At 40.0% G+C, this 17,928-nt stretch overlaps 1 protein-coding gene across 5 annotated transcripts in view; it reads left to right on the forward strand.

Moving 5' to 3' along the window:
• Srrm1 (Serine-arginine repetitive matrix 1) overlaps positions 1–17,928 on the forward strand; it is a 179,404-nt gene that overhangs the window by 106,716 nt on the left and 54,760 nt on the right. For 4 of the 5 annotated variants that reach the window (XR_013897175.1, XM_080271562.1, XM_080271560.1 and 1 more), the window contains exon 12: positions 16,503–16,706. The exons of the other annotated variant lie outside the window; for it this stretch is intronic. Coding sequence is in view for 3 of the 4 variants with exons in the window: in XM_080271562.1 (XP_080127688.1) it covers positions 16,503–16,706 (204 nt within the window). In the remaining variant the exon portion in view is untranslated. The remainder of the gene's footprint in view (positions 1–16,502; positions 16,707–17,928) is intronic. 5 annotated transcript variants of the gene reach the window in all.

A 17,928-nucleotide genomic window follows, 5' to 3' on the forward strand; every position in this document is an offset into this window, starting at 1 on the left:
TTGCACAGTCTTGCATTGGCGCATACACGCACACAGTCACCCACATTTGTAGTCCAACTTTCAATCTTACCCACACTATCCTTGAGCCAACTGATCCATACTCTCTTATATTCTCCTTCCATCTGTTACTCACAACAATACACACTCCTTCTTTTGCCCTCTCATTCTTGCCTACTCCTGCACATATACCCTATCCATACTCACTTGTCACGTAGGGAACATGTGCTGGTTGGTAATAAGGTCACCACCCAGTGTTGTAAATGCTTTCCTGGTTTACAGGAAATCATTTGGCTTGCCACTCAGTGTAGAGCTACTCTAAAAACAGAGTACCACTACACTAAGTGGGTGGATGATGAGTGCCCCACCCCAAAAAAAAAAGCATTTCTTTAATATCCATATTTTTTCTTCCTCGCACCTCAATTCATCTGAGAACTCTGAGCTTGTGGTTTCAAACTAACTTTAGTTATAATCCCAAACATCCTGAAAGTGCCTCAAAAGAAAAGCATTTATTCCCAAAGAAAGTAAAATTATTGGACAAAATGGCATGTGGTGTGGGAGCTTAATGTGAGTGAGAGTAACATTTAGATAGTCAGATGAATTTATTTGGTTGTGTTAATGATGTGGATGGGCTCTTTGTTGGACGAGTGATAAAAAATCAGAGGTTAGTGATGAGGGAGCAGTGAAATTCATGTTTTCACATTTAGTGCGATGAGTGTGAAAAGGGCTTTGTGATTTTTTTTTTTTTTTTTTTTTTTTTTTTTTTAATGAACTGACAGACTCAGTTTGAAACTTCAGGTTTTATGCTGTGTGAAGAGTTTACGTGTTGGCATATGAAGTTCATCATCATCATCATCATCATCCGGACTTCCTTTTCCACCCTAGGGCAGGGTGAGGAGTAGCAATGTCTAGACAGCCCAGATTTTCCCAGTCCAATAGGCCACGCTTCCATTCGCTCACCATTCAAGCCCCCGGAATCCTGGCTGTATCTGATACGCCAAAAACATTCACCACGTTCTGTAGCTTCACATAAACGTATCCGATAGAGTCAGTCCAGACTCTGTCATTTTAAAAAGGGATGCCAAATCCCTGATCATGCTCTTCTCCTCTCAATATTCATCCAGCCAGCTCGATCTCTTGTCAGTTCCCTAGCCTCACTGACTTCCAAACCTCTCTTCCTAATGCACTCATCCACCATATCCCTCCACCTTCTCCTTGGCCTACCTCGCCTCCTCCCTCCTTCAGATTTGCTCAGGTGTACCGTTTTCACACTTTATTGTTATCCATTCTCCCCACATGATTATACCACCTCAGTACACTCTCTTTGATTCTGTGAGTTACAAATGCACAACCTCCTTTCCTGACACATATCCTTCAGTCGCTTCTCATTATCATTTTCTGGAACTCCATTGCAACGCATTATTTCATCTCCAGGGCCAATGCCTGCTCTTCCATTCATTTCGCCCATTGCGATCACTTTATAGCTCATTGGCATTTCTCCTACTGCTTCATCCAGCTCATCCCAAAACCTTTCTGTCTCTCTCTCACTCCTGTCAACACACAGAGCATATGCTACAATCACAGCCAGTTTCACCTTCTCAAACTTAAACTTGACATACGGTACATACATCTCATGCTGACTTATGTGTAGTCTCTCATTCTGCTCTACCACACTTCATTCATCAACGAAGCAACTCCTTCCTTGCCTGTTCATGCCCGACTTCACACACTTTACACCCTCCCACTCTTCCACATCACACCCTTTCCACTTCGTTTCACACAGTGCCATCAAGGCATATCTCATATTCTTGAACACATTCACCACTTCCACCCTCTTTCTCTCCTCATTCACACCTCTCACATTTCACATGTCCATGCAAATCTGCCCAATTGGTTGGGGCCCTGGACAGGTATTGGGTCCTCCAAGGCTCTCTGAAGCATTTGTCATGAGTGATTTTCAATAAGGGGAATCTGGGGGACACATATATGTGTATATATAAATATATATATATATATATATATATATATATATGTGTGTGTGTATGAGGGTGAGATTTGGAAGCTTCCGGTGTTGCTGTTTGCTGATGATACAGTATTGCTGAGTGAAGATGAATGGAAGTTGCAAGGTTTGGTGAATGAATTTGGGACAGTGTGTAGGAGGAGGAATCTGAAAGTTAATGTAAACAAGAGTAAAGTTATGGTGTTTGAGAGGAATGAAGGTACAGAGTGTGCAGTGAGGTTGGATGGTGAGGATATGGAGAATGTGAGTGCATTCAAGAACTTGGGTAGTGTGATGAGTAAGGATGGAACTTTGGGGGATGAAGTGCGTGAAAGGGTACAACAGGGAAGGAAGGTTGTTGGTACACTGAAAGCAGTGATGAGAAACAGGGAGGTGAGTATGGAAGTTAAGAAGTCACTGCATGATAGTATTGTGATCCCTACTCTGAAGTATGGAAGCGAGGCGTGGACCTTGCAAGAGGGGAACAAGCCAAGAGTGAGAGCAGTGGAAATGAGTTATTTGAGAGGAGCATGTGGAGTGAAGTGGAGGGACAGGTTGACGAATGAAGAAGTGAAGGAACGTTGTGGGGTAGATGTGGATGTGGTTGAGAAGATTAGGAGAAATACACTGAGGTGGTTTGGACATGTGGAGAGAATGGAGAATGAAAGACTGACTAAGAGGGTGTATGTGGGTGAGGTGGAGGGAGGGAGAGGGAGGGGTAGACTGAGGATGAGGTGGAGGGAGGGAGTTGAGAGGTATATGAGGGAGGGGGTGGTGAGTTGGGGGGAGGGTAGTCATATGGTAGGTGACAGAGCGACTTGGAGGCATTTTGTCTGCGGCCACCCTTTGCGGGATTAGGGCGTCGGGCTATAGATAGATAGATAGTGTATATATATATATATATATATATATATATATATATATATATATGTATATATATATGTATGTGTTTGTGTGTGTGTGTGTGTGTGTGTATAAATATATATATATATTATTTATATATATATGAGAGAGGGGGGTGTGAGTTGGGAGCAGGGCAGTGAAATGGCGAGGGACAGGGCGACGTGGAGGCGATTTGTTTGTGGCCACCCTGAACGGGATTGAGGCGTCTGGCAATAGATAGATAGATAGATAGATATATATATACTATATATATATATATATATATATACATATATATACAGTGCCCTCGCACAGTGAATGTATTCAGAGTAAATGATCTGCCTATTGAACTAGCAGGGGGTAATCAGGTCCACAAAACCATAGTGAACGAGCTGAACCCCGAGTGAATGAAATTGGGGAAAAGAGTAGGCCATAACCGCCGTCTCCCATATTGATTTACCCCCCTAGTAGATGCTGCACAATAGGCTGGGTCTGAGCAACCTTTTGAGCAGAATTCAATGGAGGACAAAGATTTGCCTATAGTCGAAGATCAGTAAAATTCTAGCGGCAGTGGATGTCCTGAGAGAAGAGGTCAAGACAAATGAAACCAGCTACCTTAACCCCTTAACCGCGGGGCGTCACTTTCGTGACGCTTGGGAGCAAGGGATCATACCGCGGGGCGTCGCTTTTGTGATTCTGTGTTATTTTGAATTCACCCGGGCTTCCAAGTGGGGGCTTGTATCATCTATCAGTACTGCCAATGTCCAACACTAGTCAGCACTCCTAATCTCATCTGTACTCCCATCCATTGTTGACAATTTAGCCATTTCTCCCCTTTCTTGACTCCCCTCCCTACCCCCCCTCCATTACCCTATCCTCTCGCCTGCCCGGCCGTGCTATGCTAAGTAAATCTTCCCTGGAATTTTTCACTGATTTCATCCATTGAAATAAGCCCTATGTCCTATTCTTATACCAAATAATATATACAAGAAAGAAATAAGGTAAGTGAGAGTGCCATACACCTGGAATTGGCTAATTATCACCTGACAGCACCTCACATGCACTCGTTCGCTAATTTTCGCTGTTTTTTTCCCCTTGAAATATGCCGTATAATCTATTTTCGTAATAAATATACATGTAAGGAGGGAAGGGAGAAGCCTAAGTGATATTTACATTCACCTGGAACTACCTAATTTATAATGTATTGTCTAGATTTCCTGCTAATCATTTCAGTGCTAGACGTAGCTGTTTCAAGAGCTAACATTGGTAGCTCTGAATATCCCCTAAGTAAGCCTCTAATCTATTTTCGTAATAAATATACATGTAAAGAGGGAAGGGAGAAGCCTAAGTGATATTTACATTCACCTGGAACTACCTAATTTATAATGTATTGTCTAGATTTCCTGCCAATCATTTCAGTGCTAGACATAGCTGTTTCAAGAGCTAACATTGGTAGCTCTGAATATCCCCTAACTAGGCCTCCACCCCGGCCCTCCGTTATCAGTTTACTCTCATCTTCCGAAGTGAGGGTACGTATGTTTCTTCTTGCTGACTTCAAGGACTTTTTCACCCCCATGCAAAGGGCCCTGTGACCTTTACCCCCTACTAAACCTCGTGTGGAAAGAGGTAAAGGGCTGACAATCGATAAAAGAGTGACTACGATCTTTCTATTGAGTAAAACAGTGCAAGTGGAATTGTAAATAATGTGTAAATAATGTGTAAACAGCAAGTGAAAGTAATGAATGTAAATATACGTGAACAGTGGAAAATAGTTTTATAAGTTACTTCAAGTGACAGTGCATAACACAGTGTAAATAAAATAGAAATGTAAATAACGTAAATAAAATAGAGAACGTAAATAGAAATGTAAATGAGTAGTATTATAAGAATACGAGTATATACCCTAGGAGTAATGAAGTGAAAGTTTCACTCTAGCATGTCTGAATGCTATGAGTTATGAGAGTGAAGATGAAAGTGACATTCACTCTCAATGCTAGTATACAGGACGAGAAAGTGAATGCTATGTATTTTACTGAAAGAAATTGAATCCCTACAGTGACAATAAACTAATACTACTGAAGGAAACTTATGGATAAAGATTGTAGATATATATAAGTGTTATATAGTAATAGAAATATAAAGTGTGAGGGGTTTTATGAATAATAAATGACAGAGTACCAAGAGCGAACTAGTGCCAGTGCGACGATCAGATGCGCTTGTAATTTCCATTGCTTTCACAGTGGGTTTTTTTTTTTTTTTTTTTTTTTTTTTTATAGTATGGATCCCAAACTACTTGAAAATTGTAGAATAGTGTTTATAGTGTTTGTATCTGGCTGTGGTAATCATATTACTGGTTGTCGGGAAGTGTAAAGTGGAGACTTCGTTACCCTACTTCAGAGGTCTCCACAAGTCCTACGGTAACCGACGAAGGCTCAACAATCATTCCAGGAGAAAGCTGAAGGTATGTGCCATAAGCTTATGTAATTATTCTAGGACTAATAACTGATTTTTGGCAAATATTTTTTGAGAGTCTGTCGGAGCCCAAATAACCCCGCAGGACACGCAAGTCATTGGTAAACAAGCCCGCGGTGTAGGGGTTAAGACACAGGAAGTGCTCAGTGGAGTAGAAACCACTTTTCGTTATTACTCTGAAAGGCACAAAATGGAAGTCAGCATAAGAAAAACACTCACACGCTACTTCGGAACTGAAGAACAACAGGAACCAAGTGCCTCTACATCGTCTGCTACACTTCCTGGTGAAGACAGTGATGTGATGTCATTGGTGTCATCTTTGGACTTTAAAGGTATTATAGGAGAGGTGAAGGAGGTAGAGGCACGTGGGGAAGTGGTTCAGTCAAGTGATGAGGGCGGGACTGGTGACGGGAACGAGGGAGTGGAAGGTGATGTGGAGGTGTCACCATAGGTGTTTCTCGCTGCCTCGGAACCACTGCCATCTGCTCCAGGTAAATAACCATGTGTTGTGTGTGTATATATCTATCTATATATATATATGTATATATATATGTATTTTTTAACGCTAAGAGAAGGAACCAAAGGCCACAAGCCTGCAATAACTATTCCTCCCAAGAGAAAAACAAAATACAAGAGAGAGCCAAATTCAAGATCCAATCATTTCGAGATGCCTGGACACACTGCGGTTGAAAGACTGGAGATCATAGCTAGCAGGAAATACAGACAGAGTGAGACGGTTCCAGAGTTGACCTGTTGCATAAATGAAGGACTGGGAATAATGATTAACTCTTGCATTATTAGATGATTAGAGAGTTGCACAGAAAAGGGAGTTTGCTGCTAGTCGGGTGTTACATGCCCGACGTAGACATGGAGGAATGCATGCAGACAGTTCAGAGGAGCAGTGACCACTGAAGTAGCGATAGAAAAGAGATAAAGATGCAGCAGTGTGGCGAAGAGACAGAGGCTGAAGGGAGTCAGTAAGAGGAGGAGAGTTAATGAGATAAAAAGCCTTTGATTCCACCCTGTTGAGAAGAGCTGTATGTGGGGAACCTCTCCACACATGAGAGTTGTACTCCACACAGGAGCAGATAAAACCCTTGTATAGAGTCAACAGTTGTGCAGGGGTAAAGAAGGAATGCAGTCGGCTTAGCACACCTAATCTCTTGGAAGCAGATTTTGCAAGAGATGTACTGTAATATGATCTTTCCAAGACAAGTCCCGAGTAAATGAAACACCGAGCATCTTCAAGAATGATGCAGGATTAAGCTGAATATTATTAAACATTAGTGGGTACACCTGTGAAAGAGTTTCTCGGGTTGACGGTCGTAAGAACTGAGTTTTTGATGCATTAAAAACAACAAGATTATTTTTACCTCTGTCAGAGATACAAGCCAAGTCAGACATTAGGTGTGCCATAGCCTCATCCCTTGTTTGTTGAAGTAACTGCTGAGATGGGCGTTGCGGGAACCGAATGGAAAAGTGAAGGGTGGAGTCATCAGGGTACAAGTGGATAGGGTTAGATGTACAGCTTAGAAGGTCATTGATGAATCAAAGGAAGAAGAGTGGTGATAGGACAGAGCCCTGAGGAACACCACTGTTGATAGATCTAGGAGAAGAACGATGGCTGTCTACAACAGCAGCTATAGAACGACCAGAAAGGAAGCTATGGATGAAGGCACAGATAGGATAGAAACCTTAAGAGGGCAGTTTAGAAATTAAAGATTAATGCCAGAGTCGATCAAAAGCCTTTTAGATGTCAAGTGCAATGGCAAAGGTTTTGCCAAAGTCCTGAAAGGAGGATGACCAGGAGTCTGAAAGATAGGTGAGAAGATCGCCAGTGGAGCGTCCCTGACGGAACCCATACTGACGATCGGAAAGAAGGGTGTGATAGGAAAGATGTTTTAAAAGTTTTCTATTAAGAATAGACTCAAAAACTATTGAAATACAGGATGTTAAAGCAATTGGACGATAGAGGGTTGGGAATGGTCACCCATCTTTGGGACAGTGAGCAAACTTCCAGCAAGAAGGAAAGGTACAAGTTGATAGACAAAGGTGAAAGAGTTTACCTAGGCAGGGTGTAAGCACAGAAGCACAGTTCTTGAGGACAACATGAGGGACTCCATCAGGCCCATGTGCCTTGTTAGTATTGAGGCGTGTGATGGCAGGATATACATCAGCTGAAGAATCTTAATGTCAGCCATGAGGAAGTCAGAGGGGGGAAGCGATGGAGGAACAGCACCAGAATCGTCTAAGGTAGAATTGGAGGAGAAAGTCTGAGCAAAGAGATCTGCTTTATCATTAGAAGAAAAAGCTACAGAACCATCAGAGTAGAAAAGAGAAGGGAAGGATGATGAGGTAAAGTTGTTAGAAAGGTTTTTGGCAAGGTGCCAGAAGGAGCAGAAAGAATTCAAGTTGGAGAGTTGACAGCATTTAGTACGAATGAAATTATTTTTAGCAGAGCAAAGAACAGACATAGCCCGATTCTGGGCAGAAATGTAAAAAAGACGTGATTCAGGGGTGGGTTGGCTTTGGTACCTTTTATAGGCCTTCTCCTTGTTGCGGACAGCATTAGAACAAGCATGATTAGTCAAAGGAATGTATGCTTTCAAGCCCGAGAGAATAACCTCCGTAATGCGCAAGGCACACTCAGATGGCTGCTGGTCATGGAAGCAATAATCGTTCTTGGGAAAATCAAAGAAGTACTGCCTGAGGGCCTCCCAATCTGCAGCTCCACAGTGCCACAGACGACGTTTCTTTGGAGGGTCCAAATGCAGTACCAGAGTGATAGGACAGGTTAGGATGATAAGGTTGTGATCAGAGGAGCCCAATGGAGAGAAAAGATTAACAGTGTAAGCATAAGGATTAGTTGTAAGGAAGAGATCAAGTATGTTGGAGGTCTCTCCGAGGCTGTCAGAGATTCGGTTAGGGTGCTGTACAAGCTGCTCTAGGTCATTAAGGATAGAAAAGATATAGGCTTGTTCACCAGGTGGATCAGTGAAAGGAGAGGAGAGCCAATGGTGGTGGTGAACATTGAAATCTCCTAGAATGGAGATTTCAGAGAAAAGAGAAATAGATAGAATGTGTTCCATCATAGAAGTAAGATAGTTGAAGAATTTTTGATAGTCAGTAGAATTAGGGGATAAGTAAACAGCGCAGATATATTTAGTCAGGGAATGACAGGAAAGCTGAAGCCAGAGTGTAGAGAATTCAGAAGAATCAAGTTCAGGAACACGAGAGCAAGATAAGTCGTTGTGTGTATATACACAACAGCTACCTTTGGCTTTGAAATGAGTTTAGAGAAAGTAGGAGCATACAGAAAAGGATTTGCTGTCAGTTGCCTCAGACAGTTGAGTGTCATTTAGGGAAAGAAGGTGAGGTTTAGAGGAGGAGAGGTGGTGCACAACAGAGCGAAAGTTAGAGGAAAGGCTGTGAATGTTGCAGAAATGAAGAAGAAGTGAGTCAGACAGTGTCTCCAGACCGTATATTTATATATATATATACAGTAATCCTTTTAAGACCTGGACGCCCAAATCCAGGACACCTCAAGTCCCAAACATTTTGGGCTTGGGTCCATTTGTCCAAGTCTCGGAATATTCCTTAAGATATCCAGACATCTGGGACAAAAAAAAAAAAAAGAAAGAAAGAAAAAAAAGCCGATATGTGTTCATCCTTACTCTAAATTTGCCGTGCGGTGATGAGCAGCCGTGTTTTGGCACCTAGTTCCAGCAACATCCACCACAGTACCCCTGCATCTTCTCCATTTCCCACCTACTCTCCGTTGTGACTGCATGCTCGTCACCATGGCTGCCCATGTGCTCGCTTTTGTGGTGGACAGTGAATAAACTGCAATACCTCGCCACAAGACCACGTGGGAATTTACAGTGTTGTGCAGCATTAAGATATTAGAATTCAGAGTGCAAAGGATTAAGTGCGGAGTGCAACACTGGCATGTTTCAACTGGCTTGGTGCAAGTAAAAACAGAATGTGCAGTGTTAAACAGTTATAATTTACGGTGCAGTGGATTACGTGCAGCGCAGCACTGGATTGCTGTATGTGCTTCAAGTGCACCTTCATCACTCAGAGCTGTAGAGGAGGCGGGTTAACCTTCGTGACAGCTACAGACATGTCGTCAGTACTCTGAACACTGCTAAATATTTTCCATACTCCTAATTTCTCACTTTCTGGTTCCTTTTCTTTTATTTTATGGTTTCTGTCCTTTATTCGTGTGAATAGGGTCTTCAGTAGGTGCTGTGCATATCTGGTGTATACAGTAAAACCTCTACGATTCAGCATCTTTCAAGTCGGAAACCTTTACAACTCGGGAAGGCTCCAAAATATTCATTTAAAAAATCAAAATTCAAAAATTCCCAAAAATGCACACGTGAGAGGAAGAGAGTCGGCATAAATCCCCCTAACTTGGTAAGATGCCGAGCTGTACAGTAATGTAAAGTGTTTAGTGTTTAGTTGCCCAGTATAGTACAAGTCATAAATAAATTACAGTATGGCCTTTATAGTGTTAATTGTGCTTTACATAGTGTACAGTGTCAAGTACAGTACAGTAAAGGTGTGCCCAAAAGTGATCTTGAGCCCCCCTAACACCTCCAAAAACTGCCAAAAGTCCTCCTCCATGCCTGGAATACACCTTACAGCTGCATGGAATCATGGTAGGCAGCTTTTACTGTTAATTGTAAAAACTTTAATTTTTTTTTCCATTTTTTCCTTTTTTGTGTGTGTGTGTGCTGGGGGGGGGTAACTTAAAGTTCATCCCTACAACTCAGCAAATGGGCTAATTCGGTCGGTAAGGCTTGCACATGTATTATGCCGAGTTGTAGAGGTTTTACTGTACAGTTTTATCTATCTATCTATCTATCTATATATATATATATATATATATATATACTGTATACATATATATATATATATATATATATATATATATATATATATATATATCCTGTTTATATATATATATATATATATATATATATATATATATATATATATGCACATACACCCACCACAAATTGACTTAGGACCTACACACCCAGAATTGCTACAGGAGAGTTGTCTGTCTTTGCTTTGTGTTTCCACCTCTACCAAGTGAATTTTTTGGGCAAGAAGTAACTGGCAACTCCTCTGGTGTTGGTGGGAGGTGGTGAAACAGCATGCCAGTGCTTGCCCAGAAGCGAGAGTGGGAGTATATGTTCCCGTCGCTCTGAGCTTGCACCTCCCTCTTTTTTTGTATGCATTACTGTTTGCCCTGTTATTTTCCTAGAGTTGAGTTGTCATGCCTGGAAAGTACTTCTCAAGGGATGAGAGGGTCTATATCACTGCATGGAGGCAGGATAATGTCCCTATCAACATGATTTGTGAACGTACTGGATGCGCAAAGTCGACTGTCATGAAGATTCTTGCTGCAGCGCGCGGCCTGCCACCTGATGTCATACCAGAGCACAAGCATGGTGGTGGAAAGAAGAGGACGACTTCCAGAGGTACAGGTATGCTTCTGAAGAGGGAAGTAATCAAGAATCCTCAACTGACAGCAGCACAATTGAAGAGAATGCTTTATCCAGCACCGATTGCCAAGCCGCATCGCTGGCAAGAAACCGCTTCTCACTGACCGCATGAAGCAGCAGCGCATTCAGAATACCAAGAAGTATGCACACTGGACATCGGATGAGTGGAGAAAGGTTATATTTTCTGATGAAAGCACATTTCAAGTGTTCCAAGTGCATTCTGCCTAGCTTTGTCGCCGTGCCTCCTGTATATGACCTTGCTTACTCGGTGCCGACTGTTAAGCACTCACAGGCAGTAATGGTATGGGGGTGTTTCTCAGGTGAAATAGGAAGGGGAGGCCTCTGCTTTCTTCCTAAGAACTTGATGATGAATGGTGGCCGGTATATTCAAGTTCTGAGAGATCATTTGTTAAACTTTTTTACTATTCATGGGTGCGACTTTTTCATGCGCGATTCAGCTTCATGTCACAAACCAAGAAAGGTGACAAAATGGCTTCAGGATAGTCAGATTGAGGTCCTTGACTGGCCTGGCAGCAGTCCGGATCTAAATCCGATAGAAAACTGCTGGGGATAGGTGAAGAAAATCATGGCAGAGAAGAAGACACCCAATCTGGACAACCTGAAGACTGAACTGACAAATGTTTGGTGCAAAGAAATGTCCTTAGTTTGCTTTAGAGATCCAAGTGATTCCATGCCAAAATGCATCCAATTGGTCCTGAAAAACATGGGGAAACATGATTTCATATTAATGAATGGCATTTCATGAGCAGACATTGTGATATGCTATGATTTCTTTGTTTTTTAATACCGTGTGGGGGGGAGGTCTTAAGTCAATTTGTGGTAGCTGTACACACACACACACACACACACACATATATCAGAATATATATATATATATATATATATATTTATACACACACACACACACACACACAATATATATATATTTATATATATATATATATATATATATATATATATATATATTTTATATATATATATATATGTGTATATACACTGGCATATTTGGGAGGGGGTGGCAGTATGTCTTTGTACAGTAAACAGCAACTTTGTGTGTGTGTGTGTGTGTGAAAAATAAGTATACATTCTCTATATCAAACCTTGTTAAACTAACCAACTTTTGACTGTATCAACGACCTTGACCTGACCTTACTGTACAGAACACTTTCGATATAATAAACTAATTGGTATCAAACCATTGATGTTAAAGCCGATTACTATGCTGTACAAAAATTTTCCAGGCATCGTGTGTTTTACAGAACGAAGATCTGTAAATGTAGAGCGGTGTTTGGCTGGACAGTCACACACAGTAACATACAGCTAGGTCTAAATGGCCCTTTTTCTCGTTAAGTGTTTTGTTTATGGCTTCTCTCGTGAAGCTGATCACTCAGAGATTGATGTGGTGTTCTGCAGGATACGAAGGAGAGAGAGAGAGAGAGAGAGAGAGAGAGTGTGTTCTTAGCTAATTGTTCTTACCTAATTGTATCTTTACAGGAATGAGTCAAGCTCGTACTGTCCCGTGTCTTAAACCATATTTATCGTACATATTCTTAAATTTGTGAATTGTTTTGGCACACACTGTTTCATTCGGTAGTGCATTCCATTGATCAATTGCTCTGTTTGGGAAACTGAATTTCCTTATGTCTTTATCACCTCTCCTTATGGAGAATTTTGCAGTGTCCTCTTGCTGATGCTTCCCCGTATGTTAAGTAATCATTTATGTCTATTTGCTCCTTCCCTGATATGCATTTATATAGCATTATCATGTCACCTCTTTTCCTTCTCTCCTGTAGTGCTGGTATATTCAGTTTATTTAGTCTTTCTTCGTAGCTTAGATCCCTTAAGCTTGGTATCCATCTTGTAGCGGCCCTTTGAACTTTTTCAATCTTGTCTATGTGTTTTTTGAGATGAGGACTCCAGACTACTGATGTATACTCCAGGGTTGGTCTGATGAATCATGTTATTATCCTTCTTAGCATGTCTTCATTTATGTATGTGAATGCTATTCTCATATTTGCAAGCAGTGTATACATGTTCCGTACATTCTCGCTGATGTGGTCAGCCGGAGATAGTCTGTTATTGATAATCACACCTAGGTCCATCTGTCTTTCTGATGTGTGTAGGGTTTTATTTCCTAATGTATAATCCCAATCAGGTCTTTTTCCACTTTTACCAAACTTGATTACATGACACTTGTCCACATTGAATTCCATTTGCCATGTATTACTCCATTCATGAAGTTTATTTAATTCTTCTTGTAGCTCTTTACAAGAGTCTGTGTTAGTAATTCTCCTTTGTATTTTTGCATCATCTGCAAACATATTTAGATAGCTTTCATTTCCAGTGTTACTGTTTATATCATTTATATACACTGAAAACATGATTGGTGCCAGCACTGAACCCTGTGGTACTCCACTAGTCACTTCTTTCCATGATGAGTAGTTTCCCCTTAGTACTGTTCTCATTTCTCTTTTTATGAGAAAGTCTTGCATCCAACAAAACAGTGTGCCTCGAATTCCTCCTTGATGGTACAGTTTCCATAAAAGTCTTTGGTGTGGTACTGTGTCAAATGCTTTCTTGAAATCTAAATAGATACTGTCCACCCATCCATCTCTTTCCTATATTGTGTCTGTTATTCTGTCATAGTAGCTCAACAGATTAGTAACACATGATTTTCCTTTTCTGAAGCCAAACTGTCTTTCTGTTATCATATTGTGTTCTTCTAGATGATTAACCCAAGCTTTTCTTATAAGCTTTTCTACTACCTTGCTTATAACACTGGTCAGTGATACTGGTCGGTAGTTGAGTGGATTTTGTCTATTCCCTATCTTGTATAAGGGGACCCAATTCCTCTTGTGTTAGGCATCTTTTTATCCATACATTTTTGAACCCCTCTTTTTCCATAAGATTCTTTGAATTTTTTAGTATCTCCTCCACAGTGTTTACACTCTGGAAAGTTACCTTTAGAGGTCTTGTCTTGTTTTTCTCGTATTTCCCTAACCTTTTGTGTTCCTCTATGTCTTTACTACAGATTTCCTCTGATACTTCTTTCAATAAGCTCATTACATTTGGCATTTCCTTTTTGTCTCTTGTGATCTAGTTTTTTACTTCATCCTCTTCTATATCAGTGATTACTATAGATTTGTTTATATCTACTGAATCTCTGACTAACTTTGGATTGTTTTGGATTATTCTTTTCACTTCCTTTTTAATGCATTTTTCCTCCACCCTTGTTTCTAAGTCTTTCTTTACTTTCATCATTTCAGCATACGTGGTTTCCACATCATTTTTGTAGCTTTGCACAACTTCATTCACCTGTGTTATCTTCTCCTCAATATCACTGCTCTGGTCTATCAGACTGCTTACTTGCCTAATTGTCTCCGTATCATTTTTGAACTCTTCCATAATACTCTCGTGATTGACTACTGTACTTGCCATTTCACTCATTTTCCTCCTAAGTGTACTCAATTCCACTGTTAGTTCACTGATGGTTGCGTCTTTCTTGTTGACCTCCCTTCCTAGTTTTTCTATTTCTTCCTTTTGCAAGTGCATCTGCTTCTTTATTTCATCAATTTCATTTTGGAAAGCCATTTCCAGTTTGTGTACACATTCAACCAGTCTATTGTGAGTCTCCATTTCAACCAGTTCTTGGTAGAAATCATCATCTTGCTTTTTACCTTTATCCCTTTTCTTTTCCAAATTTGCTTTAGTAAAGTATGTAGCCATTTTGCAATACTAAAAGCACAGAGTACTTACATTCCCTGGGGCAGTTGTAGTCTAAACAAACATCAGCTGACTGAGCGCATTCTTTCAGTACTCGGTTCTCTTTTCTGTTTAAACAAGTCTTGTTTAAAAGTCTTCTTCTTAATTTTTTTTTAATAATAAAAAATCAATTAGTCTAACCTGGTACAGAGCTTGACTCATATAAAGATACTGGTAATGCCACTGGCCGTGCTGGCTCGATATGAAGCGCTGTCGGCGCACGTTTGTTCTCCTTGGCTGCTGCTGTGTGTGTGTGTGTGTGTGTGTGTGTGTGTGTGTGTGTGTGTGGATGCCATGCTGGTCGGTGTTTCGCACACATCCATTCTTTTTCTGAACAAAATTTGTTAAATGAACATAATGTTCAGCCAGCTCAAGATGGTTGTTAAAACCATTATTCATTAAAAGAGGGTTTGGTATATTGAGGGATTACTGTATATCAAACCGAGGGTTGATATAGTGAGGGGACATGGCCACCAGACTGAACTAAAAGTAAATACATTTTTTTTTTTTCTTTGTTTTAATACTGTTTGAAAATATTAAATATTCATCTGTATAGTATATTGTACATAGTATAAACCCACACAGAATTGAATTAAGACTGAACACTCATAACTCCATTAGGTGTCCTCTAAACAAATATTATATCGAACTATTGGATTTGTCATCAGCCTCTTCGCCCAGTTAATCAAGTATAGCAAGTGTTCTCTGTACTGTATTTATAGTGTCAAACAGTATATCAGGGGAAGAGTTTTATGTAATCTAACTGTAGATTCTTAGATTTTGTAACAGTACATCACTCCAAGGATTTGTAAAGAATTCACTTGTACAGTCAAGGACAAACCTACTCTTCCACTGCATCTACTTCACACATTAGGCATGTCCATAACTTTTCTCCCTGATATATCATATCAAAGAGAATTTTCAGTGGGTACGGAAACATTACCTAGCGTCTCTCAGCTTTGGAGTATTAGCCAACAGAGGAAAGCAAGCAGTGAAATAGGTTAAATTTTGTCCCCATATGTACATTATTCCTTACATGCCTGTAGACTTCTGACATATAAATATAGCAGGACAATATTTTTTTCTTTAATATAATATTTTTTGTTCTTCAAAATATATTTCTGAGTATCACAATTCCTTAAGGTTATGAAGGAAAAATTCCAGTTTGCAACTTTTGAGTGGTGATGTGCTTCAGTTTCTGTATTTGTATGTAGCTGAATTCATCGTCCTAAATATTGGCTTGTAAATTATGGAAAATCAGTAATGTAGGTATGCCTGAATGCACAGCTGTTGTTTTTAAGATGGGGATGGTTAATCATGACCAGTATGTTGTACACAGATCATTTGGATGCTTATAAATTCAGTGAATTTATAATTTAAACTTTAGATAAAAAATTATTTTATTGTTTATCTTGTACTTTGCTAGCCAATTTAATAAAAATTTTCCCATTTACTGTACAGATGGCTTCATTTTAAGCCACTCCCCCCCCCCCAGGTGTATGATAAATTACGGGAATGTTACTTATCACAGCTTCATTGCCACCTATAAAAGTACTCAAATAAATTTCCACCAATTCACAGTACCAGTCATAGAGAAAAAGTGTAGTAATGTACTGATATTTAAGAACACTTCCATGACCCATAACAAGGATTCCCTACTGATGCTAAGTTACTTTTAAAGATTAAGCATGGTAATTCTAAATACCCTGTACATTTAAACATTGAACTTGGCAAACATTGTGGTACAGGTATCCTTTGTAATGTCTTAGAAAACTTCCTTGACTAGTCATGATAACTGCTCACTGATACTGAGTTACTTTTGAAGGTTGAGCTTAGTAAGTGTTGTGGCACAGGTATCGGTCGCGATCACGCTCTCCAGTACACAAGAAGATGCGAAGTTCCTCAAGATCTCCACGGCGGGGTGGTGGTGGTGGTGGTGGGGGCGGGGGTCCCCTACCAGACAAGCAGCACAATATTAGCAATGCCAGCAGACTGATGCAGCTGGCAAACTACTCAGCAGACACCATCAAGGAGGTCCAATACAAGTTGACAAAGAGGTATTCACAGGCCTTGATCAGTGTCTTCATAAGCCTTGATCAGTGTCATATAGACTGGGATGCATTTGAAGGAAGGATTTTGGAAAGTTGGTTTTTCCCAGAATAGATGGTAGAATGCCATGTTTATATATATATATATATATATATATACAGTATATATATATATATATATATATATATATATATATATATATATATATATATATATATATATATATATATATATATATATTTATATATATATATATAATTTATTTTATGTTTCCAACTCTGGGCTTAGGCTTCTTAGCCTGTAATTCTCTCTCTCTCTTCCCCCCCACACCCCGCTGGGTAGACCTTTGTTATTGAGAGCTATAAAACATGCCTTGAAATTTGATTATTTCCAATACCAGACAGTTTTATTCAGCTGAAAGTAAATGACCTGTTAGGTGTAGGTAGATGGCTACCATCTACCTTGGGAGGTACTTCTGTGAGAGTGAAGTGTGACTACAAGCTTGCTGACTGGGCACACAATTATCACTGTTAGGTAGGAAAAAGGTAGGAAACATTCACCCACACAATAGAGTCAAAGTCCAAGCTGAGACTCTCACCTTGTTACAAAGTGTATTAGATAATATTACACAGTAAGGTATCTTTTCTTCCCAGCAGCTTCCAGCAACTGTTGGTTAGTAGTTAGGTGGTTTTAGCTCCATAGAAAAAATTACATGTACTATGACCACCCTCAATATGGTGCTTCCTGAAGTGAAAACATCATATCATTATAATGTAGGTATGGTTATATGAAACCTGTCTCTTGGTAAAATGTGATTTGGAGTGTTTGCTTCTGATGCCAGCATTTATTTTCACCTGAAAGAAACCTTCCCATGAAAAGGCTGATAAAATTGATTGTGTGTGTGTGTGTGTTTGTACTGTATGTATATCAACAATGGAATCTCCTAAACCACGGCTTTATGATACAGAGAACATGCCGTAATTTAAGAATTACGCGAGTTAGATGTAACAAAACTAATGGGGAAAATGACTGATGGATCTGTCATGGAGGAAAAGTTGCCCCCCTTAACCCCAAACCTACGTCAAACTGGTTGCAGGCTAACAGTAACAGCCCAGAAAAGAAATTAGTAAAACATATTTAATGGGAATTTACACTATTGGAAGATTCTTACCTGACTGACTGGTGACATTGCTTGAATGGATGGGGGGAAAAGAGAGGAGTTCAAAGGCT

The sequence above is a fragment of the Coenobita brevimanus genome, chromosome 46, assembly GCF_032717465.1.
Source record: "Coenobita brevimanus isolate Jiangsu-jjx chromosome 46, ASM3271746v2, whole genome shotgun sequence".
Taxonomy (NCBI): domain Eukaryota; kingdom Metazoa; phylum Arthropoda; class Malacostraca; order Decapoda; family Coenobitidae; genus Coenobita; species Coenobita brevimanus.